The sequence below is a fragment of the Maylandia zebra genome, linkage group LG8 (assembly GCF_041146795.1).
Source record: "Maylandia zebra isolate NMK-2024a linkage group LG8, Mzebra_GT3a, whole genome shotgun sequence".
In the NCBI taxonomy this organism is placed as follows: Eukaryota; Metazoa; Chordata; class Actinopteri; order Cichliformes; family Cichlidae; genus Maylandia; species Maylandia zebra.
In genome coordinates, this window is record NC_135174.1 from 19,780,025 (window position 1) to 19,807,879 (window position 27,855).

A 27,855-nucleotide genomic window follows, 5' to 3' on the forward strand; every position below is an offset into this window, starting at 1 on the left:
GGGGGGCTCTAAAGAAGCCAATTATTTCTAAATCAAGATAATAAGACAGGGTTTTGATTGATGATAAAGGCTGGTACATAGGTAGACTGTGGCTAAAATATAGAAGAACTAGTCATTAAATTCATTCTTAGCTAAGGGTTAACATCCATTTCACGGCTGTCCTGCCCCTGCAGTTGATAGTTACCGTTCTTTTTAGGGGTCTTGGTGAGTGTCAGCTTCACAGTGCGGCAGTGAGAGTTGTCTCCTTCACAAACTCCACATTTATCCTCTTGCTTGTAAGACCCAACTTCCTTGTCACAGCCTACATGCTGTAAGGAGAAAAGGCACAGCCAGTCAATCACATCAGTGGAACACTGTGACTGACTTTTACAGAGACGCAGATTGTTTTGCTGGGAGAATGATGCCACGGAAGGACAAAGCACATGTCTGATTTGGACGGTGCCTTGTAAAATATACTGCATATTGGAAACATGTCTAGACATAACAAAAGAGTAACCAAAACACTGACTGTCTTCTCTACAACGCTGCCACACTGGGCCTAAGGTGAAAATGGAGCCAAAATAAATACCATGTCAAGGGGCAAAAGGTGATGTATTCTATTCAATTCACTTACACTTCAGTAATTAAATATCTATATATAATTTTAAACAACATTGCCATCATTAAAATAGAATCTACTAAAGGTCACAGCAGTGTGACCTCTGGTGTAAAGCAATGCATAGATAGTGCATTAATAAAACATAGGATTTATTTTGAGGTGTGAAAACAGAATAAAATTGCTCTTATATATAGCTTTTAATTTTAAATTGATAGTGTACTTTAGAAACTATTGTTAAAAAAGGCAAAATACTCTCAAAAATTTGCCAATTATGAATTTCAAACCCTAAGACAAAATCTATTCCATTTAATTTAAAATGTAAACAGCTTACTGCTAATTGTATCTTGGATGACCGACCTTCCCAGTGCAAAATGATATAAATGCAAAGTCTGAAGACTTAAGGTCACTGACTTTTTTGTGTGTTGTAGTATAAACCACAAGACGTGCCTGATTATCTCATTATGTCTTAAATATGTCAAAGTTTATGTTTTTGAGCAAACGCTTACCAGGCACTCTCCTCGAGCGCAAACACTGAATGGGTCTAAGTAGCTGCATCTTGTCCCATCATGCATCACCTGGTTCATAGATACCACCTCTCCCGTTTCCTTTGACTGACAGCTCAGCTCACATTTACGGGCCTCTGAAAGCACATGAAAACACATTCATACACACCCTGATTATCAAATGTGATAAAGACATCCGCAAGCTCTGACAGTCTGATAACACCTCCATGACTCTTAATGTTCCTGTGAAAAGCTGCTAATGCAACTACCATCTGTCCTCTTGCTGCTGTGCAGAAAACTTTCAAGCTCACCAATGAAGCGGAGAGCCAGCTCTTACCATCTGGGTGCTCATAAGGCAGCCAGGTGTGCTTGATGTTTTTATGGTATTTGTTGCTTCTCTGGACGCACTGCTGAGCACGGAAGTCCTCGTAAGGGCCTGCACACTCCTCTGTGTTGCACATCTGGTAGTCAAACGCAGACCCGGGGCAATCTCTACCACCGTAGGCAGGTCTGATCAAGGACAAAAACATGATGCTGTTGAGCAAACTTCCTTCATAATGTTCCCAAAGATTCAAATGTCATTTTTTTTGGGCTGTAATTGAACAAGACTAAAATTAGTCTGTAACTGAAGAAGCTTCTTATATGAGAGGAAACATCTTCAAGCAACTTAAAGAATTCCAGACGCTTTTCTGTCCAAGCTCCTTAGGCTAAAATCATTTGTAAGTGTATTACTATTAAATATTTGAAACCTGATCCATCCTCCTAGCTTTAAAAAAGAATATGGATATTTAAAAAAGCCTAAAGAATATGTTTGAATTCTGTAATTGAAATTGTAATACACCAAAGCTGTATGCAAATTTTTGACCTAGAATAGACACTTTGCTTTTGTTTGTTTTTTTCAAGTCAAACAATACAAATAAAATCACTTTAGCCAAGAAACATTAAAAAGAAACGTGTTGAAATCTTTAAAACATTTTTAAAAAAATTAAAAATGTTCCAGGCACAAACGTTTAGGAACCCAAAAGGTGAATACTTAGCATAACATGCTCTGTCGCTGATATCACAGCACACAACTACAAAATGTTATAATAATAATTCATATAGCTTCCTATAGCATGCACACCCCACCACAAATTGCTCAGGAACTGCTCAAAAAAACACAATAAGAAGCCAATGATGCTGTACCATGTTGTTCTGAACACACAACATGCTAAAAATCACTTTTCTGTTTGACTTTCTGGAAGGACTGCAGGAAACTTTCCAGTTTCCAGTGCAATTGGCTGTCGCACATCAGTGGGATTGACTTACAAATCCTCAGCCAGGTCCACAAAGTTAATTTATTTTCATTTCATCTAAACATAATAAGTAATAGTGCACTGACTTTTAATGAAAGACAGATTTTCACATCTTAAGTTAACAAGATATTATTTTCTCAAGGGTATCCAGATGTTTGCATACAACTAACCATTAACACTTCAGTGCTATTTGTACAGTTATTGTCTTTTATTGTAAAAGTTTAATTTGCCAGAGGTTTGAGTTACTGATGTCAGAACACCTGTAAGAACACCTCCAATTCATTCAATGAGCCCCAATGAGCCAGAACTATATCTAAGGGGACAACAATGTCAGAAATCTCTAACTGAAACATCATGCTGTAAATAATGTCACGATTTACACCAGTACCTTTCCTGCAATGGAAAATCAAACTGTCTGTTGTGCTAATCAATCCCATATATCAGCAGACTACATTATGGCCTACATACTATTTGTCACGGTATGTTGTTGTGCAGTTCATGCAAGAAATCAATCTGCTTTACTGACAAGCTCTGATTAAAGCACTGAGTGACAACTTTTCTACCAGTTGAGTATAAGAAAAAAAGAAAGTAAATTTTTTGAAGTTGAAGCTGTCTTGTTATTATTTCCTTTAGTTTTTACCTTTTGCTTTTGTATCATGCGAATCACATGTTGCACTCTCGAAAAAGGATCATCCATGTAAACTTTTTGAGTTTACATGGATGATTTGATTTACTCCCAAACTCCAGATTTAAAATTCCAGACTAGTTCCTATGTAATTTACACAAAAGGCCAACACAGAGTGCATTACGCGTGAACAGGTCATCTGATTTTAGCCTTAAAGTTGGTTAGGAATGTGTCTTTATTACAGTTAATGAAAGAACATCAACAAAAGAATCTGCACACTTAAATCTTATCTAAAATTAAAACACATTGCAGAGCAGATCAAATCTGTCCACTGAGAAAATTGCACCTCAATTTCACTGTTAAAAGTTTCATTGCTTTAATGACAATAATGATTTTGATTCTGATTCTGAGATCTCAGTAAAATGAAAACCTAAATGGAATGCAGTCACTGATTATGTCAGCTAACCTCAGCTGGAAAAATCAGTGTTTCTGTTGGGTAATGAGTAAATACATTATTTCTAATAACCAGCTGGGGGCAAAGAGCTCTGGCTGCAAAAAGAAATAAGGTGGCAGTGACTGCTACTGTATGTTAGATATGCTCTATGGTCTCAGCAAACACTAGTTTGATTTACCGAAAGTTAGATTTTTTTAATATAACAGGTTGCGTACAAGCTTTGTTCATTCTGTAAGTCATGATCCCATTTAAATAAAATATACAATAAAATAGGGCATGAGAGCCTGTTTTAGGGTTTGGCTGCCTTGTCTTTTACAAGCTGATACTGCATTAGCATCGAGTATGTGTAATTCCTTTCTTTGTTTCTGATTAAAAACAAACAAACAAAGAAAATCCTAAAACGGTAATGGCCAGAATGTGAAAGCTGACACTTCAAAATTTAACTTCAACAAACAACGCGTAGTATTAGAGATGCAATCATAATTATTGTAAGTTTTTTACTCTAGTTAAAATGACTTACATCCTCCTTAAAATCATTTTCATTATCTTTTGTGTCTCCTTTCCTGTAAAATGCACCACTTAACTTCTGTACTACTTAAAATTACTTACATTATAATATTTCTTCTTTCCTGTAAACAGCTGTTGTTGTTAAAGTTACACTGTTAAAATACAATGAAATCACATTTAATTCTATTACACCATCATAACACCTCACTTTGACCTTTCTCTTCATTAATAGTATAAACGCAGTATGAGGTTTTTATAGTTTTATAAATAAATTAATGAAACCAAATCTAAGTCAAGCTTAACAAACCCAGGACTGGATTAAAAAAACGTCCCTGAAGCTCTTCATTTACACTTATATAGTACATTAACATCTTTTAGATGAATACTGATACTGATGATACTGTGTGATCAAATACTATTTTTTCACTATCTGTATAGCTGTTTTATTTTCTGTTTTTTTCTTAGTTTTGCGACATAGATTCAGCTTCCTTGTTGCTGTAGCACTCACGGAGGATTGTTGCACAGTCTGCTGCGGGAGCGAATTCCACCTCCACATGTTCTGGAGCAAGAGCCAAACTTTGACCAGGAACTCCAACTTCCATCATGGCCCTGAGGCTCCTGGCTGGTTCGCCAGATGCAATGACCCTTGAAGCACCACTGAAAATCAGTGTCCATTAAAAATGAGAGACAGGTGGAAAGGAAGAAGAAAAGAAAGGTCAACAAGTCCAAACTGATGACATTTGGCTTCTCTGAAAATATTGCTCCGAAACTTTATTTCCGCTTCCTATTTTTAGAGAGTTCCACTTAGCAATTATTGTAAAGAAAAAATAAAATTACAGATGATTCAGAGACATTTCCTACCTTTCCTGGTGCACACTCTGTTCCATCCACAGGAGGACCTTTTTTAGTTTTACAAAAGTACTGGTTGTCAGGGTGGCTGCACCACAGCTGCTTGCAGGGGTCGTAGGTTCGAAACTAAATGAGCAATTAAACAGCAAATCTGAGCACTAATTCTTTTTGGAAACATAGATAAGCAAACACAGTTTTTCCCTGTTAAAAAACAGAACTTACTCCTTTGCAGCATTAAAAAATACTGATTAAAAATTGTTGACTATTCTAATTATTTTAATTATGTGGTTATTATATGGTAGAATAAATAAATAATTCAAATGAATAAATATATATATATTGGGGCCACAAAGCTTACTTACAGCAGTGCACATTTTATAACCAACACCAAAATCAAAGCGGCACTGTTCATCCATTGAATAATTTATTCCAGGGAGCTCAGGAAGCTTGGGCCACTTATGTTCAAAGGGATCATCCAGCAAGCAGTCATAGGAGCTGAGGAAGCAATAAGAATAATAAGGACATAAATGTTATATGCAATGCGAGGTCAGGAGCAGACCACATATGAAAAGAGAAGGAACAAATTAATTTACACAACAGCTGTGCAAAGAGCAAACATACTGGATGTATCTGTTGAGCTCCTGCTTGCTGCAACGTGACCAGTGATAGCGGTGAAAAGCTGCTTGGACAAGTGGTGCCATGATGCTACCCATGCTGGTCTCATCAGCACAACGATTCCCTTGGCCATCATGCTCCATACCCAACCTGAAGGGCAAAAGCACAGAAGAGCATAGATTGTGATCACGGCAAGAGATAAAGTCACAGCAAACAATATTTTCTGAATTCTTTCTGTTGTTATGCACTACGAATACAACAGGATTGTGTAGGAGTAAGCAGAGTTGTGTACTGCACCTCTGCACTTTCTAAACACTGATTGAAATTTGGAAACTGTCAGCTATCATAATTCTTTTAGTTCTTTTCAAAATTACAAGCTTGTTCGATTTTATCTAAGTCACAGCAGGTTCCCCAGCAATACGCGTGTGACATTTGAAGCAGTTCGGATAACAGCTGTCAGTATAGATGAAGAACAAACACAGAAACATCAATTTATAAAACATTAACGTCTACAAATTAAACAATTTAAAAAATAACTTCAAGTACTCTTTAATTATTCTTTACATGGAATGAAATCTGAATTCACTTGTCTATATGCTAATTATGAAGGTACAGGTAGCAGACAGCAAATATAGATTTGCATGGAGAATGGCAAGAGCAACAGGCTCTTTCCCAAAGGTAGAAAAAAAAATCAGCCTACACACACATTACTGAGTCACTACTATCACACTAATGCTACAGCACTTATTAAACTGTTACATACTGTTGACATTTGATAGCATTAAAAACATCTTACTATTTTATCCTAAAAATTTATGACTTTTCCTAAAATGAAAATATTAAAAATGCCATAACATACAAGTTATACAAGTTTTTGTGAATTGACAATATTATGGGTTAAATTTGACTTGAACTGTATCCATTCAGATGGATTTTAGATCTATCACCGTGTGTCTGCTTAAGAAACTTTTGTGGTTTTAGGAAATCTCGATACTGTGTTGTCTCTGTCTCCGTGTGGGGTTTTTTTCTTTTTTTTTCCTGTGATTTTTGATGTTTTATTTTGTTTGGTGGAATACCTCAAGGGGAACCTTGACACTGTCTGTATTCCCACAACCACTGCATAGGTCCCCATAGAGGTTATAGTTAGGTTTATTTTATGTTTTTATGTTTTGGGTAAAACAGGACATGATATTTTGTGATAGTAGATGTTTTCCCAACTAAAACAAATGCTGTAAAATCAAAAAATTATGGTCTCCCTGCTGTAAATGAATTCATTAATCATCTGTTTAACGTCAGATGGAATATTTATACGTCTGAATAGATTTGCAGTTCAAAATGCGGAACAAACACTTTTTATGAGAGAATTCTTGACCCAGCAAAGCTGACTGGGACAATACTGTGAAGAATTAAAATGTGAACAGTATGTAAGAGTTAAATTATACAAGTGTAAAAATGTCACTTTGCTATTTTATTGCACCAGAATCTCTAACCAATAATCTCCTAGAAGCTCTGCTGCCTGGAAACTATAAAACAGCCATATTGTTTATACGCTTTGATTATTGTATAAAGTTATGGGGGTGGCTGCCAGTGGTAGATAAAAATTTATCATAAAAACAATCAAAATGTTGTCTTTTAACATTATGCAACAAAGAAAAACTATTTTCTAAAATGTTGAAATATTTCTTTGAGCGATAAGTTAGTGGCTTAACTGATAGAAACTGGACAGATAATGCTTTACAAAAACAGGCATGGTCAAAGCAGGCTAAATGCTGGACAAGTGAGATTAGAGGAGAGTGCATGTGCAGGTGGTTATCAGCATCGGACTTATGATTCCCTTAGACATTTTTATGGAAGCTGTGCTTTTTAAATGTTAAATTTTTTTACTGTTGTTTATTTGATATAGAGTAATTGCAAGCCTCATTAAAGCTGCGCTCCAGGAACACCAACCTCCAGTAAGAAAGTACAGAAGCTCGATTAACAGGGGAGGTAAGCTCTAAATTGAACTATCAAGTTGGTGAAGCTTTGTGGACACTGTATTTGAATGCCAACAAAATAATTGCCTTCTTTTCTTCTTTTTCATGAGTTATTGAAACACTGAAAATGCAGCATCACAGCAGGATATCCACATGTAGTTTAAGACAAGTGGACAAAACCAAAGGAACAGTCTTCAGCTGTTAGTTAAGAATACATCAGTTGTGTCTTGCTCCCAACAAATAACTGAAATACTGCCTTTAAGGGGTTTGAAAATAATACCTAATAATATATCATGGCAATATTACTGCTGTCAGTGACAACAATATTTTTGATATATAATATATTCTTTCATTTAACTTCTATTACCTTTATTAAAGAGTCACAAAAAGCTTAAGCTGGTCCCTGTGTGCACTGGTCATAAGGAAGAGAATATAGTGGAGAGGTTGCCAGTCTTTTACAGAGCGCAAACTCATATTCACACCTACTGGAAATGTGTAGCTTTCATTTCAGCTAGCTCTCATGTGTTTGGATTGAGGAGGCCACAAATAAGCCCACACAGCCATGAAGACACAAACAGGTCGCAGATGATTAGATGTGATCTTATCCCATGATGACTGCTGTGAGGTCAGCAGGTGTTTGAATCGCAGAAAAACAACGATGCTGTAAAACTAACTAAGGTCAAACTAAAAAAGAGGCAAACTTGGACTCAAAACAAGAGGTTGTTTTTAAACATATCTGATAAAAGGCTTTGCCGTGTAATAAATCCATGCCCCATATGCAAAAAATAAATGTATTTCAGACGAAATGCTGCTCAGATCTGACTGCTTCTGGCAGGAAAATACAAAGAAAAACAAAAGAGAAAAAAGAAATCAAGTGGGTTTCACTTTCTACAGGTGTTGTTTTGCAAAGCAACGATAATTGCACCTGCAATTAACTGGTGCAATTAAAAACTCTGCAGGGTGCAATGACACCAATCCAACTACCTCTGACTATGTCTGTTGCAGAATAGTTCTGCATTCATAGGCTCGTGCCTCACGCCTCAACCACTTACTGAAGCAGAATATAAAACTTCAATCAATCATTTTCGATAAAAGAAACAGGCAAAATATATTCAAACCATTCTCGTCTAAATTGTTTGAATTTTTTAAAAAACAACTTGACATTCTGAGTCATGATGAATAATTGAGTAAAACAATCACATTTTAATATCAAACACTAACAGTGTAAAATATATGATGTATATATTGCTCGGTTTTAACATGTTTTCTAATGGGTAGGTTATGAAAAAGCAAAGAAGACTTTCATCCTGAGCTTTCTTGTCATGCGTTGTTGCATGCAGAGTCCTGTATATCCTGTTGGTTGATGAGTCAGCTGTGGAGAGGGTTTCAGGAGATTTTTGACAGAGTCAGTCCATCTGCTGAAAATATATCATGTGACAATCTAAACTGTCTGATTTTAAATTTAAAAAATAAATAAATTATAAATAAATTAAAAAAAAAGATCCTGGCACTCAAACTATTAAAATTATTTTAAAAAGCATTGCACATTATTATTATAGCATCTGTGTTCCCCCGTTTTATTAAGTTTTTCAGTCACTGACACAGTTATAAATGCTGTGAATGCAGTTCGCTCCCCTAATTCACATTAAGGACCTTTTTCGTTTTTTGCTCGTCTATTTTTTTGTTAAGCCACATGACACTGACCTACGAATAAATCAAATATGAAAAAACCTTGTGTCCTTGGGCACTTTGTTACTAGCAGCCAGTTACAAAAATACATGATTTTTCCCCCTTTTTGTTTTTTTTAGCTGAATCTACAAAAATGCCAAAAGTGACACAGTGTGACAGGCATAAAGTTTCTGGATTTTTTGCACCAAGAGGTTCCCAAAGAACTATTAACTGAAAACTTGGCATATTTCAGCATGGTGTGCAGTGAGTCCTTAAAAAATTTGAAGAAACTGGACAAGTGGAAGACTAAAGAGGAAGTGGCAACAGAGGAACAGAAAGTCGTTTTTCTCAGAAATAGGAAGAAATCCAGCAAATAGATGACACAGGACCTGTCCCAGTGGTGTGATGGATGGGAAGAATCCTAAACCATGAAATAATTGCCAGAACATATATGGATATTCACTCAAAATTATTTCGGCCAAATCTTTCAAATGGTGTCACTGCACACACATTTCGAATTCATTTCAATCGCACAAATGCAGAAATAATTAGTTGCAGTATTTTATCTGATTTATTATGAGACTGTCGTGCCTGACCATTTGTCTTTGGTGCTTAACTTAAATGTACCACAAGCATTTATCCTGTTTTGCCTTCACAAGTCATAGTATGATTTGTCTATCACATAAAAGTGGTGAGCATACTGCATGCCTCGACTGTACATTTAATTCAATTAGATGTGAGGCTCAAATGAGCACAGACCGTTTAGATATTACATTCCTATTTCTTGAATACTATATTCAGCCACAGCTTCCACCTGGTGCATCTCTATTTTCTATAGTTCTATAATATGACAACCTGCCCAAGTATCTTTGTCACTAGTTTGCTTGCAGTTATTTTTATTCATTAAATCAAGCAAAAAAGCTTGTTTTCTTCACTATTTTTTTTATACCCTTTAGATAAATAGAGATTTATTGAACTGAGAAACACTCAAATAAACGCTCAAGTTAAAAAATATAAATATCCCCATTCCAAAATGTCATGTGACAAGCTCATTGGTGAGTGTCAAGTGTCAAGAACCATCTGTGAAAGACAGTGGAGGCTCTGTCGTGGTTTGGCATTTTAATCTGTGGTGTTGGGGAGTCTCTATCTAAAATTTATGGAATTATGAACACAGAAAAAAATGTATTCACTGTGTTCTTACAAGAGTTTGTCTAAAAGAGTCTGTTTTGAACAATAAAGGTGGTAATGCCAAATACTAATCTTAAAGCTCATTAAAGCTGTACTAACTTTCCATGAGTCTGCGTTTTTTCACGTGTTTCAATAAGTCAGTGCACCTATTTTCCATTTTCCCTCCAACATATTATGAGGGGTTACTAAAGACTTTTGTATAGCACTATAACTGTTAATAAGCAGCTCCATACATTTATTGAATACATTCAGCCTGTTGCTACAGTAACTTTTAGCCTGTTGCTACCTTAGCAACCATTGACCTTGATAGCAGGAGTAGATGTATTGATCGCATAATGGTTAAAGTATATACTGGTTAACCACAGGTTAACTTAAGCACAAAAAATGAATTCTTCCCGTTCTCATGTTTTGTGTCTACACAAAAGGCACAGAAAGCACAATGTTAAAAAAAATACTGCTTTCATATTTATGTGTAAAACGCAGCTGGAGATCAGATTAAATGCTTTTTCACAACAACAGATCACTGTTTATGTTCACAAACTACAATCACACAAAAACTATTAACTTAAATGCACACAGAAAGATGTTGTGAGTGGCCCTGCTGGGCATTCATCATGATGCCATTACTCACACATGGCCGGTTTCATGAGCAACCACAAAGGCAGAGGAGAAGCCATCCTCATGGTTCAGAGTGCAGCTCCTCAGTGGGTGGCACATCCCCGTCACTGGAGCATACCCTGAGCGACACAAAAGACCACACAGCCCTGATAATCAAGAATGAAAGTGGTGACATTCTCATGCAGTGCAACGAAGTGGAAAAAGATTTCTAAATATGGAGTAATTGCATTCATTGTGAAGGTTTTAATCTCTTTTTGGTGAGCAGCTGGCTGTCACACTGGCTCTTGAGTGTGTGTGAGTTATAAAGAGAGTGATGGTGATTGCTCAGCTTCTTTCAATGAAAAAAAAGCCCCACATATCTGTGTGTTTACATTGTGATTTATCAGAGTAGGCTACATTCACACAGTGGCACTTTCATTCATTTAAGGTGAACGAACCGAGGTAAAATACTTCTAGCAAATCCCTCAATAGCAGCAGTAGCTCTACACAGCTTGCATATCAAACATAAAGAAACTCCCAAAGCAGTTTCAGAAGCCTGCCATCATTATTACCCAGCAGACACCTGGTTGGTACCACAACATTTCACACAGCTCACGAGGACGACAAACTTTTAAGCAAAGCACAGACATCAAACATAACTCGATCAAGAGGTGTGCAGCAATTCAGCTTAGTGCGAATCAGCTTGGATCAGAAGCACGCCCATTCTGGCCTTCTTTTTTGCCACAGCTTTCAGATAATTTCCATGCTTTCTGACCATCAGAAGACTGTTTTTTTGGCATGCAGGTAAAAAAGCAGAAAATGCAGCAGGCAGACAGCTGGTGATAAAGCCATGTGTACATGTCAAGTTATTTGAATGTCTGCAGTGGGTTATTTCAGTCACAGCAGAGTGAGCTTTAGCTACAGCATGATGACGATGCCTTTATGAAGAGAATGACTAAAGGCTCTATTCATGAATGAAAACAAAATGGACATATTAACACTGAAAGTGAAGTTGCAAAACATGAAAGCAGATGAGGAGCATGACCCTTTATCTGAAAGGCAGATAAAAGGAATTCAGGAGAATGCTGATTACATTCCCATGAAAGGCCATTTGGAGCTATGCACACTGAAGCAAAAAGGTGCAGCAATTACTACAGTAATAAAAAAAAAAGTGTTTCTCTATGGCTGATGTGAAGATTGAGGAGAGAGGTGGTGTCCGCCATCTGGTTGATAAACTCAAACACTGAACATCTTGGGAACATCATGTTAAATCTTTTGGTGCCAAGGAGACCAGATCAAAAACACTTTCAGAGGATTTAATCGGTAACATTTTTAAAACGTGGCAAACTCAATATCACCTAATGACACCATTTAAGACAACTTTCTGCATCTCCTGTTGCTCCATTAACTTACTCTATTTACCCAACAGCCCATTACTTGTTTGGACACAAAATCTACCATCTCACCGCTAAACTTTCACAAGAATGTGTGAGGTCTGCTTGTGACCCTGAGATGCAGCACAGGGTTCAGCCCAACCTAGCTCAAGGTATCATAGAAACTAGGTTTGTTATGAACACAACACAACTGCAGCTATGGTAACACCTAGAGGTGTGACAAGCAAACCAGGTAGCCCCAGGCTGTCCTCGAAACATGACACGTGCTCTATAAAAGTTAAAAATATACACAGGTCAGTGCAAGATATCGAGTGCATGCAAGCACAGAGGTTTGTTCATTCGGGACCCAGTGTTTTCTGCAGGTTTGGCTGTTCACTTCAAATTTTGTTTTGAAGGACTGAAAAGAAGAAACAAATGGTGAGGCATAAAACTAGGAGAACAACATGTATAGCACAAATTTGCTGCAAAATGACTGCATACATGTACAGTAATATTTGGATTGACAATAATCTACTGAAAGTACAGAAAAGTTCAAACTGAACTTTCCAACAGTCACTGAGTAAAAAAAAGAACAATTAGTTTATATAACTGGCAAACTAACAAACATGTTCTGTTTTTTCTCTACATGCCAAAAACCTTCTTTAGTATCTCAATTTTTCATTTTTCCAGGGTGGCATCAATGTCAAGTCAGCAAGGTTTTGGAAACAACTCAGCAGTTATTTTCTCATGAGGTTGCCATTTCCGGAATTGGGTTCAAGACCTCAGCTGCAGCCCCCACTTTTATATTTCCAGCAACCTTACCTGGGCAAGACTTGAAGCCAACCCCTTTGTGAATGGAAGCAGATATCAGCACTCAGTCTGCACAGGCCTCGATCGAGAAAAATACAGTACCTTGCATACCTGCGGGACCAAAATCTTGCCTTGTGAGGAAGATGGCGTGATCATGGTACTCGGCATGGTCAGGGTCGCGGCGCTGCTGCGTGTTGGCCCATCGGCACACCTGCTCCAGGCTGCGAGATGGGTTGCCACGTTCGATCAGGCTTATGGACTGCAGAATGAACAGGACCAAGAAAAAAACGTTAGCAGACTGTAAAAATAAATAGGAGGGTAACCCTGCCGTTCGCCTTAACAACGGTTAAGGTTCTTTCTAAGATGAAAGAAGACTCATCACCCTTTTACCTTTACATCAGTGCAGTAGATGTACTGTCATTTGAAAAACTGTCAAAGAAAATAGCTGAAAATAAGTTGTATTTTTTGTGCATTTGAGGACAAAAAGGGACATGTTGGTTAGAAAAACAGGGGAACCTTTAGGATTACAGGTATTAGTTTTACTTTTTGCTAAATTGCCAGTGATTATGAAACAATTAATAGGTTTGTAACTTGTAACTTGAGCTGTAGTGGCTAACAAACCTCTAGTTGATACACAACTTGAGACAACACAAGCCCACAGGCAGGTACACAGCCTGTCTGCTCACTAGCAGCTGAAGTAGCTGAGTCTGCAACACTGAACAACTTATGAGAAATTTCAAGAGATCAGTAGCTGAGAAAAGTCTACCAGCGACTAGACAGAAATAGTAGCAGGCTATACCACCAACTCTATTTGATAGGCTATGAAATATGTCACTAGAAACACAACACTATTCAAGCTGTGTTGCACTAACTATATACTTTTAAAAAGACCTACAGTGGGGCAAAAAAGTATTTAGTCAGCCACCGATTGTGCAAGTTCCCCCACCTAAAATGATGACAGAGGTCAGTAATTTGCACCAGAGGTACACTTCAACTGTGAGAGACAGAATGTGAAAAAAAAAAATCCATGAATCCACATGGTAGGATTTGTAAAGAATTTATTCGTAAATCAGGGTGGAAAATAAGTATTTGGTCAATAACAAAAATACAACTCAATACTTTGTAACATAACCTTTGTTGGCAATAACAGAGGTCAAACGTTTACTATAGGTCTTTACCAGGTTTGCACACACAGTAGCTGGTATTTTGGCCCATTCCTCCATGCAGATCTTCTCGAGAGCAGTGATGTTTTGGGGCTGTCGCCGAGCAACACGGACTTTCAACTCCCGCCACAGATTTTCTATGGGGTTGAGGTCTGGAGACTGGCTAGGCCACTCCAGGACTTTCAAATGCTTCTTACGGAGCCACTCCTTTGTTGCCCGGGCGGTGTGTTTTGGATCATTGTCATGTTGGAAGACCCAGCCTCGTTTCATCTTCAAAGTTCTCACTGATGGAAGGAGTTTTGGCTCAAAATCTCACGATACATGGCCCCATTCATTCTGTCCTTAACACGGATCAGTCGTCCTGTCCCCTTGGCAGAAAAACAGCCCCATAGCATGATGTTTCCACCCCCATGCTTCACAGTAGGTATGGTGTTCTTGGGATGCAACTCAGTATTCTTCTTCCTCCAAACACGACGAGTTGAGTTTATACCAAAAAGTTCTACTTTGGTTTCATCTGACCACATGACATTCTCCCAATCCTCTGCTGTATCATCCATGTGCTCTCTGGCAAACTTCAGACGGGCCTGGACATGCACTGGCTTCAGCAGCGGAACACGTCTGGCACTGCGGGATTTGATTCCCTGCCGTTGTAGTGTGTTACTGATGGTGACCTTTGTTACTTTGGTCCCAGCTCTCTGCAGGTCATTCACCAGGTCCCCCCGTGTGGTTCTGGGATCTTTGCTCACCGTTCTCATGATCATTTTGACCCCACGGGATGAGATCTTGCGTGGAGCCCCAGATCGAGGGAGGTTATCAGTGGTCTTGTATGTCTTCCATTTTCTGATGATTGCTCCCACAGTTGATTTTTTCACACCAAGCTGCTTGCCTATTGTAGATTCACTCTTCCCAGTCTGGTGCAGGTCTACAATACTTTTCCTGGTGTCCTTCGAGAGCTCTTTGGTCTTGGCCATGGCGGGGTTTGGAGTCTGACTGTTTGAGGCTGTGGACAGGTGTCTTTTATACAGATGATGGGTTCAAACAGGTGCCATTCATACAGGTAACGAGTGGGGGACAGAAAAGCGTCTTACAGAAGACGTTACAGGTCTGTGAGAGCCAGAGATTTTCCTTGTTTGAGGTGACCAAATACTTATTTTCCACCCTAATTTACGAATAAATTCTTTACAAATCCTACCATGTGGATTCATGGATTTTTTTTTCACATTCTGTCTCTCACAGTTGAAGTGTACCTCTGGTGCAAATTACTGACCTCTGTCATCATTTTAAGTGGGGGAACTTGCACAATCGGTGGCTGACTAAATACTTTTTTGCCCCACTGTACCTTTAAATGAACCAAAACACAATTTTAGTATTTTTGCCTTGTACGACACCAGTATGAATTGTACATCAAACAAACAATATGTGACCAAAGACCTTCAGCAAGACCTTTGTAGCCAATCACTGCCTGAAGTCTCTATACTGCTGCCAGCTTTGTTTCTGGGTCTCTCTGCATTCACTGCATTTGGAAAAGCATGCTCTGTTGGGTTGAGATCAGACAGACTGACTTGACAATTGAAGACTATCACTTTCTTTACCTTCAGAAACTCTTCAGTTGCTTTTGCAGTATGCTTTGAATCATTATCCATTTGCACTACTTGTTGAGGTTGCAGCATTTGGCTGAATCTGAGCAGAAAGTAAAGCTCTGTACATTTTATAATTCAACCTGCTACGTCTACCAGCAGTCACAAACAGACAGACAGTAATGTAACAAATTATTATGTTACTGTATTTTTTCAGTTGTTTAGACAATTTAAAAATAGTGTTGCCACTGATGTTACTCTTTGTATTGTTGTAATTTTATTTGTCTTTCTTGACACCATCGTGTCAAAAATGCTATCAAGATATTTAGATAAACCTAGTATGAGCTCATCTGGCTCCTTTCTATTGTGAGTCAAACTGCCCACATCCATGTGGCACGAGAGGTCACTCGCTGGTTAGATCATTAAAAAATATATATTGTGAATCATATGTTCTTGCATTTGTTGGCCAACAAATATAACCCAAATGAAAATCTTGACTGAACAATTTTCTCCAATATTATCATGAAAACATGAAATGATGGCTTTGGTGTTCCTTCCCTCCAATGAGGCTGATCTGACAGCCCAACACAGTAAAAAAAACACTGTTTCTGTTTTTGCCAGTGTCCCCAGTGTTTTGTTTTGGGTTTTTTCTGTAAAGGAGTATAAATGCATTGTGGTTTGTATTTCGTGTCATAAATATACAGAAAATTTCTCAATAAGATTCAGCTCTGGATGAACTGCTCTGGAGACTGATAACCCTACTACTATTACACACACCGACACACACAATGTGAGGCCAGGAGAAATGAAGGCACCCAGGAGGAACTGGCCAAACTTTGTCTTTATTTTCTGAGTGGGTGCTGCAAGCAGGGCCAGTGACACACAGAGCATGTTGGACCTCATCTAATTGGTGTTGGGTAAACAGCATCTCTCTGCTCTGACAAACAGACAGAAGCTGAATAAAAATGCCCAGTTTCCAAGCAGCATCAGTCAGACATGCAGGTAATATGACACTTGTGGACAGATGGATACGTGCGTAAAGCAAATGACTCACTAGCATCTGCCCCCACATGTATAATATACGATATTTCATACCTCATTATAATGTGTTCAGCTGATAACGAGCAAATATGCCAAGACTGGCATTAAGTGGCGAGAGGTGAACAGAAACACAAACACATACTGATGTACAACTCTATAAACTGAAGATATGGAAGATCATTTGACCAGCTAGCATTGACCAGTTTGCTTTTTTTTTTTTGCTTGTTTATTCGATGTTATTAATATGTTACGTGAGTATTTACCACATGGTGCAAGTACATTTAAATCATTCATTACACTAAAGAAAGCCTGAGCAAAAGTGAAAGTGACTGAGCTTTTGTACAATATTCATTCGTCGCTTTCTTTCATCAATCATGTTAATATAATATGTACTCATTTATTTCCTCACTATTTATGTATGGTATGTGCCGGTACTGGGCTTTAATATGTTTTTGCATCAACTTTAGTGTTTTAATGGGGGCTTTTTAAGGTTACCTTTTCTTATAATCAGGCAATCAGTTCTGTATTGCCCAAAAGAAATACAAAAAACATCTATTTTAACCAGACAACTGAGCTCAATTAAATGCTAATATCACACCGACTATTTTCGCACACGTTTTGTTAAACTCAGCATCTGAGAAACAGCCTTTCTTTCATCTCAGCCTGACCCCAATTTATGATCTTAAACTGATATTTTTCTCTTTTTCTCACTGTACGTCTTTTTTTCCTAAGAAGTTGTTAGCTAGAAGAAACAAAAAAGCAGCTGTAAGCTCCAAAACAAAACTTTGCTTAGTGTATAAATTACTGCATATATATAAATCTCAACTGTTTTTCATCTTCACTGCTCTTCCTGATTCTCCTGTCACTCAAATACTTGAGAAGATTGTTTTTCTAAAACTGGTTTTTTCTTTTCTCTCCAAAGGAAAGTTGAAGAGAAACAAGTAGGATTAAAAAAAAATCTGATGAAAAGAACTTTCCTCCCGTGACCACATAGGGTATAATCAATTATTCGATTCTACACTTCAAGTCGGTTTAGTGGAGCAGTAAAGCTATGAACTCTCATTTTTTATGTTAGTTTCATAATTTAACTTCACTTAAATTATGTACTCAATCAGAATTACCAATCATTATTGCTGGGAGAGATTCACGGTCGCTATAAATAAGTTAATAAGCAAGTTAACAGGTACTAGAAAGTAGAAGAGCAGTCAGAGCTTATTTCAACCATGGCCTTGCTCTGTTTAACAGTTGTAAAGAAAACAATTTAAAATAATTTGGATCTGCATTGAAATGTAACAGGTTCTTCTTTTCCCCAAGCTTCATCTATCCACTAAGCTTTTCAAAATACAACCGGGTAGTTTCAAATGCATCATCTAAAACAGACAAAGAGAAATGTTTACAAGCCCTAGCTCTCTCCTTGGTTGAAGTATCAGCTTATTCAGAGAAATCAGATCATATGATACCAAACAGATCCTTTCTTTTAAACTGCAGCATAAAGGCACTGGCTTTGGGGAAGGATCCACTCGCTTAGAGCCATTCTAGTTTTAACCAGTCTATTGTTAGAATACTCTGCACTAAAAATCTGTTTTTTTGTTGTGTGCACAAAAAAAAAATTAAAAATTGGTGTAAAATAAGGAAGCTGTGCTACATGTAGTGGTGTTTTCTTTTATCCTCATACATGATATCTTCTTGACAAACCTACACTTTACCCATCTCAATTTTTTATTGTGTCGAATATGCAGTAATGGCCCAAAACAACTCTTTTTCCAAGTAGAAACCAAGCCACAAGGCATGAAACTCAGCTTTCCATATCATCTTAAAGTTAGCTTGTTACTTTGGTGCCTCTACTGTGAACTCAGATTTAAATTATTTGTTTGACATTATGGGAAAAATCCTTATTCACCTCACTGCTTGGACTTAGAAAGATAACACCACTCTCATATCTGTACAAAGGACTGATATTTTAGACATCAGTGGATTAACTTCTCTTAGCACCTGCTCTTCTACCTCCCAGTTTTGGGTATAAGGTCGAGTGCTACTGAATACGGTTTCAGGCCATAACAATACTTGAGCCTGCATTCAGTAAAACATGTTTTTTTCACTGAAAATTCTAAAAGGGTTTGCTGCCTTTCTCTTATTTTCTCTTGAGTCATGGTGGTGAGTTCAGCCCTTCTTGTTTTTATTCCAAATAAAATTGAACACAGTTAAAAATCTTGCTTCCTGTAGGCAGTATTACAAAGGCTGAAATCACAGGTGTATTCACAGACAGCTCAGACAATGAGAATATGCCTTTTACACCAGCCCTGTGGTATAAAAACCTTAAAAGCTCATTTGAAATGCTGCTTGCACAGACACAAATTGTGTGGCATGGCTCACCTGCCGGTACCCCACCATTATCATGCGGACAAGGACAATGTTGATGTTCGTCCCCAAAGATTCATCATGGTAGATTTCATCAACCTGAAAGGAAATTAACAGCATGTGTCAGTGATCTGAATGACAAAGGGCATAGAGTGCTTTTGATGAAAGTGACTTGTGATATCAAGTTGAGCACCCAAAGGCCAATAATACAATCATGAACATGGTGGTTTTTAATCCAGAACTTTAATACAAAAACAGTCTGCAGGAATAAAATTAAGCTAAAAGCTAAAAGTTGTGTGAAAAGGACCTTCGACTGACCATTACAGAACGATAGTTTGCGCTCTAGCTTCAGGAATTTCCGAGGGAAACTTCACTGCTCTGCATTACTAATTACTTAATTATGGCTGCTCTAAGTATGCAAATCAGAGTCACAACTGTCAAGAAAGGAAGTGAAGTGACACTATTTAAATGCATAAACTGATGCTTTCCGCTGAGTTTAATTAAAGCCAGGTAAACAATATAACTTTGATAGAAACAGCCTCCACAACTGCTGCTGCTGCTCCTTTCCAGGCTGCTAGGAAAACATTTAGGAGAAGATTAATGTTTGTAGTAATCCTTTAGGAAATAATAAAGTTTAATCAGTAAATCAATATTAAGTGAAAAACTTCCCCCCTCCCTTGAAATCATCCTGCTCTATCTAAAATCTTACAAACCAAGAAGAAAACAGTTGTTTTAAACCACTGAATTGCACTAAAACTCTTGATCCAACCAGTTCTCCTTTTTATGTCTGAGGTGCAGGGCCTAGCAGCGAGTCCTCAAACCATTTTTTAATCTCTTACGACAATCCTAGAATCATGATGAAATATGTTATTAAGACTGGCAACTATTTAGTGAAACTAGTGCTGTTATGCAATGGCAAAGGAGCCTGACCCAGAAATATGTGGACTGCTATTTGGCTTCGTAAGAATGCTGTGGTATGTAGATGCATAACCCAGGACCAAGCTAGGATCCCGTTCAAACCCAAGTCCAATTTCCACTCGAGTGTGTTTTATTTTCATCAGATGGTCGCTACATGTCAGCACTCATTCCGGGCCTCATAAAGTCAACCATCTGCTTTGCTTTGTGGTGGATAAATTAAGTTCAGAGCAAAACAACGGGTATTTATTTTTCCATACATGATTCATTTAAGTTTTGGATTGCAATCAAAAAATAAGCAATTTGGCTTCATATTTCTCCATGTGACTTCAGGGAAAAAGCTGTCTAAAACTGGATTTTTAAAGCATGTGGTTGACACAGGCTCATATTAAATTTTGTATTTTATGTTACAAGCTTGCATAACGTAGCTTCACTTTCCTCACGTAAGATTTTCCTGAGAATGAACACTCTTATACTCCTAAAACTTTGAACTGATTTGACCAAAATCACAAAATGCACGTCTATTTTCTCAGTGCAAAATGAGAGGACATCATAACAAGTGCATTCAGTAATCACCATTAATACGAGTTATAATATTCTAAATTGCTACCTTATGAAACCATCGAAGAAGAGTATCTAAGATATATTTTGATTTCCTTCTCGAAGTAGGCTCTCTTCTTTGGGAGGTACCTTTTCCTTCCAAGTATTGATACTAAATGTTTTATGCAACTTCTCTGAGAAGGTCTGTGAGATTATTTGATAAACTGTATTGAAAAGATGAAACCGCATCAACTTCCCGTCTCCCTGCACGACTTAATTGAACTTTTTTTTTCATTCATCTGTCTCTAACCATCCTGCAACTGTTTTCATATGGTTTCCAATGTTTCTGTTGCTGTTGTTAGGTACCTCTTTGTTTAGCCCATGACAGCTCTACACACGATCTAGCTTTATTAATCAACAAGAGGTAGTTACAAAGCAAATATTCCAAAATAGTGAACAATATCTGACAAATTCTCATTTGTTTTTCTGTCAACAGTGCCACACTTTAACTGCCTTACTGTAGGCCACTAATAGTAATTATATGAGTGCAGCATGTGGTTGTCACACCACTGTAATAACACTGAGTGTAAGTATATTGACTCCCTCTCTGTATTTAAGACACAGCTCAAAACACATCTGTTTAAACTGGCTTATTCGCTTTAATGCTGATTTTATCTGTTGTCACGCTCTGTTTTGTAATTTTAACTTATTTTATGTATTTTATGACTATTGTTCCTTTTATTAATTGTGTTTTTTGTAAGGTGACCTTGGGTTTCTGAAAGGCGCCCTCAAATAAAATGTATTATTATTATAGCCCCTGATGGTGTCATTTGCACTTGAGAATCAAGGCGCTGTGTGGGCTTGAATGAGACTATTTTCTCTTTTGTTTTTATCAACTGTTTGTTTAAAGTGTCAACTGGAAATTCGAGGTTTAGCATGATCTCCAACAGCTAGGCATAAGATATAAGGCTTAAGAACTTAACAATACGTGTCTTCATTTTCATAGTTTTATAGCTTTTCCTAATGAAGACATCCAGAATTACCACACCAGTGTACTAATAGATGAACAATGAAATAGCTTTTTCACTGCTATAGAAATTTCAGATTTTCTGTAAATTAATAGAACTTTTTGTTTTATAATTACACAGTGAGCAGTGAGCTACCCAAAAAATTTCTGTATTTACACATGAAATTCTTATCATTTAAACCCAAAGAGTCTTCCTCTCAAATTTCTTTCACTTAATACAGCAGTATTTACTTTACACGTCCAGTCATCCACCCATTCACACACACATTCATACACTGGTGATGGCAAGCTACATTGTAGCCACAGCCACCCTGGGGCGCACTGACAGAGGCACTTAAATTAAAGAACATCTTGTTTTTTTAGAGAGTACCAAAACATCAATACAAAATAGTCTAATAGGTTTACTAAAAGTTAAAAGCTGAAAGTATTAATTGGCTTGATCAGTGATTTACTCTGAGCCCTGTTTACTGTCCATGCTTCACTGTATCTCCCCATCCCCCCACCAGATGTCCTCAGACTTCCATTCTCTTCTGAGTCCCTAGTCTGCCACACCCACCTCACCTGTCCCCCATCTACCTACCTCTGCTGTAGTCCAATAAACCAAAAAAGTTATCTCCTAAAAACTTTTCCTAATCGCTATTCCTCGATCTGAATAGAAAATGCGACAGGGTCAAGGAAAGGTGCAAAACAGAATTTATAAAGAAGTGTGGCACGCAGAGAATCCACTTACACCAGGTTCCGTAAAAATGTGATTGGATACGTTATTGATCTGGGTCTACTATGTTGAAAAGACAGTGTCACAGAGATGGACAAGCTACTTCATCCAGCATGTTTTTAACTTTGTTGTTTAATGCAAGTCATGCGAAAAAGAGCCTGTGAAAACAGAAGCATGAAAAATACCAATTCATTACCAAGGCTGTAATTTTAAATTGGAAGAAATATAGTCTATACAGTAAAATGAAATGCTTGTGATAATGTCATTAGTTTGTCATCCTGCCTGCTCATATTAACCCAGTCTATCTTCTGCTTTTATATATGATAACTCTAAAGCCTGGCAATACAGCAATGGACATAGCAAGAGGTGGCAAAAGTACACACATTCATTGGATAAGTAGAAGTACAGATTTGTACTTGTGTGTGTTGAAGTACTGATTAACCTTGTTTATTCAAGTAAAATTGAAAAAGCAAATTGAACTTTATGTCATATTAATATCATAATGGAATAATATAAATACAAAGAAATGGAAACAATTTAACTAAAACTCAAATTGTAATTATCAGATTATCTTGAACACCTGTTATGTAGAATGCATAGAAACACACAAGAGAACTTAAAAAATATGTCTATATCTGCCAACGTAGTAGTTGGGTAACAGCACAGATGAGCTCATCTGTATTGTTGCTCTTAGATTCAGCCAACTGAATTCAACCAGATGTAAGCAGATGTTACAATAAGCTATAATACATTAGCTGATTTCCAATACCTGGACAATATAAAAATAGTATAAAGGTGGAATTAAGTGACGGAATCTAATCCACATCATTGGCTTAAATTTAATTTGATGTCTGTTCCTCTAACATTGACCATGAACATCACAGCTGCTCCACCGGTCCAAAACAATGCACCACTGTAAACTTCACAGTACTGCAAACTAACCAGTGTTGCTTTCAGGTTGTTTATGCAACCTTTGCATAACTGAAAAATGTTCTATTTCAATTGGTTGTGCAGGATAATTCACAATATTTAAAAAACCTAACTTCATATACAACTGAATGATGAGATTGCATGTATGCTTTAAAATGTCCAGTTTATCATATGACTGAGAAGTCCTTACCTTTAAAAATAATCTCTCTTCTTCTACTTGTGTCCTTCCTGACTTTTATACATTTTTCTCTGTCTCTGAGTTCTTTCCTCTCCCTTAGAAATCCAGCAGCTGAACTGTTAGCTAACAGACACACTGTGTGACATACTGCACAGAAAAACTTTGTCTATTTGCTGATATTTGTCGAGCTATTAGAAATGTTGCATTTGAGATTACCTGCCACTTCACTGCTTTTGTGCCTGCTGCTCTTCTGTTGCATTAACTATAGAAGCTAAAGTAGCGTGACCACAACTCATTAGCACCTGTACTTTTAAAGCTAAAAAATTAATTTATTAAGAAAACAAGTAAAAGTACATTTGTGTTAAATTTTAGGAAGTAAAAATTTGTCAGAAAAGTAAAATAAAAGGTTAAAGTACAGATACCTGAAAAAAGTTTTTTTGTTTTTTTTTTACATCCATCTGTAAATAACTAATGCAAACTGAATTAATTGAGAGAGATTTATGTATACATTTCTAGATATGGCCTTGTTGACTCCTTCCCATAACACAACTTCATGAGAAGCAGATTTCGTCACCGCAGCATAATAATAATAGTTCAGCAGTGGATTTAACAGCCTGTCATTGAAGTTCCCAAATTTATCTACAAGTTTTGGCATGAATAGTGCGTCATTGTGGATTATGAGGTGGCATTATTTGCTTTACCTTTATAAAGGATGGGCCTGTGTACCGTAAAGAAGGTAATAAAGGAAGCATTGAAATGCCTTTCCTTTGTATTACCTCACATGGTCTGGAACAGTTCAACCCATGTACTTTTTTAGCTTATCCAGTTCAGGGTCATGGAGAGTCTAGAGCTATCCACCTCTTAAGTCTGACGTCATTAGTCATTTCTGGGTCCAGACTCCTCTTTGGTTCCCAAACTCAAACAAACACTGCGGCATCACTGAGAGTTAAAAACGGCTCAAATTCTTTCATCTCCAAGAAAATGTTCAGTGTGGCCTCTCTTCCAGGGGTTACAATAAAGTCTGACATTCAGGCATCTGTGAAAAAAGCGGATTTATGAAGTTTAGGAGAGTTAGATGTTAGCAGGAAGTTAGCTTGTTAGTTTCTATTTAAAGCTGACTGAGGAATACCTAAAATAAGAATACTTACAGTTCTGAGGGTCAGAGAAATGCAATCATGTGGCAGAGAACAGTCTTTGAAAAAGGACCAAAATTCAGTCAAGAGATCACCTGATCCTATGCTAACCAATCCTATTCATGACCCTATGGCCACACTGACTCTTACTTAGTTCACAGTGATTCTTTTCTGAAGCACTGAGATATTTGGTGTCTGGCAAACCGTGAGGCCATGACTTGTAGTTACATAAGGTTTTAAAAAGCTTTAAAGAGCTTAAAAATAGTGCAAATAAAAAGCCAACAAGGCCAGCAATGACCACTGATTATTTTAGAGGGTTATTTGTATTAAATAACACCAGACACAATGCATTACAACACGTTAAAAAGCCACAGCCTTAACTTGTTGTAATGCATTGTATCAGTTGGAGCTCGCACTGGCAAGCAGTGTTGATACGTCATTACTTAACAAGCAGATTCCAGCTGACACGGAACAAAAGATTGGGACATGCTGCCAGTCTATCATAGGGCTAACACATACAGACAAATACTCACATTCAGACCTATATCCAGTGTACATCCAATGTAGAATCAATTTAGAAACATTATGAGAGATTCTGGAGGAAGTACCCAGATAAATGCAAAAAACATGCAAACTTCACATGAACAAGTTCAAGAAACTTGTTGCAAATTTATACTTTTAATAAATGATTGGTGGAGTGGAGTCTTGCTCCATGGTGGACAAGGACCTAAAAAAAGGCGTAATGCACTGTGGTACATCATACTTTAAGATGCAGAGTAATCCAATTCACAATGTATTGAAGATACTGTAAGATATCCTTAAGCATTTAATTTATTTTCTTTGTTAACCCAAGATAACAACAAGCTGTAGCTTAACATTTCCAGGAAGAAATTGGATTTCTGGGAAAGTATTTTTATTCCAAGTTAAATATTTGTAGCATCACATTGACCACCACAACTCGTTTAATTTATCTTCAAAAGCACATGTGAGCCTTTGGCAGAAGTATAAGGACAAATTTTACTTCTCCATTTGGCCTTTACTCTCTAAAAATGAATTTCAGCTTTTTCCATTGCCCACATCACCATACAGTAACATTTTATCAGTTCAGTGGGTTTGTTTCTGGATGCTTTTCTTTAAATATGCCTAAAATTGTGCAATCAGTGTAGTAGCTAAAACACATTGAAACCCAAGATTTTAAAGATATTGTCAAATTAAAGGTAACTAACAAATGAATGAGAATTGTGTTAATTCTTTATTTTCTTAATTAGAAAAGTGTCATATAATTTGCAGTCCATTTGCCATATTTACTAACAATGCCTTACCCTGTTCCTACCTCCTAATGTCATACAGCACTGATCTACAAAAGGTCATCAATGATTGGTTTCACTGGACACTGAAGCTTGCAAGAGCCCTGAGGTGAAGTCCAACGATTTAACTGATGCAACAGCAGCAACCCTCTAAAATAGAACAGTATATGAGCATAGAAAGCTACAAGAACCAGCTACCCAACACAGGATGAACAGGAAACGTAGGAAGCAATTAGATGAAAAAGAACTGATAAAAGCTTTCACTGCCAAAGCATCAGCTTTTTTTTGTGTGTTTTTTTATGGAGAAGTTTCCTTTCTACATTCAGCTTTAGAGTGTCTTAATTACCATGAGCACTGATGTCCACACTACAAGTAGAACTTTCCACTTTCCAGATACTGCAAACAGAACAACAGAGTGCCACTCCTTTGCTAAGAAAAAAAAAACCCAACAAGTATGTGTCAGTAAGCTTTGAGCAGGTAAAAATTATGACCATGCACAACAAAAGCTCCGTCAACACAGAAAGGATATCCTCCAAGTCCAAATTTGTTCAGGGACACAGGGTTACACCCAAGAATTTAAGCAAATATTCTATTCACAGAAGTGCATGCAGGTCAATAAATGCAGTAAAGAACCCCTGAATGACCCCAAATTCTCTTGGATTCATTACAACAGAACTGAGACTGGTCTGTACTGACCTATATATTGTACTGTATGTGTGTTTATAGTAGATCAAACTGAGGACTTATTAAAGTACTGGCATGAAGTTATGACATTTGTAAACACCAAAGATGGTTTTCATTTATATATATCGTTTTACTCATATCTATGCAAAAGGGTTTTTTTCTGCCACGGGGATAATTACAAAGCCATGAGGAGCACAAAGAGGACTGACAGGACTCTTATGGCCAAAAATGAGAGTAGCAGCTGTTGGTTAAATGCACTAGGTGTCCCTGGCTTGTGTATAGCATCACATCAACATGGACAAAACCTGGTTCATGGTTAAACAACCCGGCCATTGTGTAGCAGGCACCTCAGCAGTCAAACTTGGCTTTGTGCAGACAGGATGTCCAGTAATCAATCCCTTAGGGAGAGTTTCTCCAGGTGGTACTACACATTCTGCAGCCATGGACCAGGGATTCAGAGGGATTTTAGTGAGCTCTTTCAGACACAGCAAGCTTGTGGCTTACCATTGGAACCAAAGAGTTTTGACCTTCGTTTGTTTAAACTGCTGTTTTCTTGCACATTTCTCTCATCAAATTTTACTCAGTGGGAGATGGAGTATATGGATACTACATTTAAGACCTTGACTTGATTTCAGTTTGAGGTTCAGTCAATTTTAGCTTTAAGGACTTCCTCAATTTCACTACTCCTGTCTGTGATGTGAAATACCCTTAAGTGCTAATCAGAGAGTACTAGACACCAAGGACTGATAATTACAGAGGGAATTACAGAGTGCATTTGCAGCCACTTCACAGTATAATCACCTAAGGTCATTAAAAGTCAAGCATTTCTTTCTGAAGAAGACATTTGGGAACAGAATGTGAATATAATATCCTAATTAAATAAACACATCATTCCATGTAAGCAGAGTTTGGCAGTATGAGTGGACGTCTGGCGCTGGTTTCCATGACTGCCCTGTACAGCTCCCAGTCAACTTTCTAATTGGTCTAGCACAGCTAATCAGACCACCATGCAGGGTCCAAATGGTAACTGTTACAGAGTGAAACCAGCACCCTGTGAAAATCTGACTTGAGGGATTTGGGCCCAATAAGTAGATTATGGTGGTAGGAGCTGGTGGAACCCATAATGAATGAGCTGAGAGTTTCTCCCTCCCTCCTCTTTTCTTATTAGTAATCCATGAACAGCAAGAGAGTGGGGGTGATGGGGAACAGTGTGGCAAGTTCTGATATCAAAG

At 37.5% G+C, this 27,855-nt stretch overlaps 1 protein-coding gene across 4 annotated transcripts in view; it reads right to left on the bottom strand.

Moving 5' to 3' along the window:
* The window catches only part of adamts14 (ADAM metallopeptidase with thrombospondin type 1 motif, 14), a 59,544-nt gene that overhangs the window by 10,296 nt on the left and 21,393 nt on the right, over positions 1-27,855 (bottom strand). For 3 of the 4 annotated variants that reach the window (XM_076887567.1, XM_004561248.5, XM_076887566.1), the window contains 10 exons: positions 19,210-19,293; positions 13,158-13,314; positions 10,907-11,012; positions 5,453-5,596; positions 5,194-5,326; positions 4,844-4,957; positions 4,491-4,639; positions 1,439-1,611; positions 1,105-1,238; positions 185-308 (listed from right to left, as the gene is read on the bottom strand). In XM_076887567.1, the coding sequence (XP_076743682.1) occupies positions 185-308; positions 1,105-1,238; positions 1,439-1,611; positions 4,491-4,639; positions 4,844-4,957; positions 5,194-5,326; positions 5,453-5,596; positions 10,907-11,012; positions 13,158-13,314; positions 19,210-19,293 (1,318 nt within the window). The remainder of the gene's footprint in view (positions 1-184; positions 309-1,104; positions 1,239-1,438; positions 1,612-4,490; positions 4,640-4,843; positions 4,958-5,193; positions 5,327-5,452; positions 5,597-10,906; positions 11,013-13,157; positions 13,315-19,209; positions 19,294-27,855) is intronic. The other variant, XM_004561249.5, reaches the window with a different exon arrangement.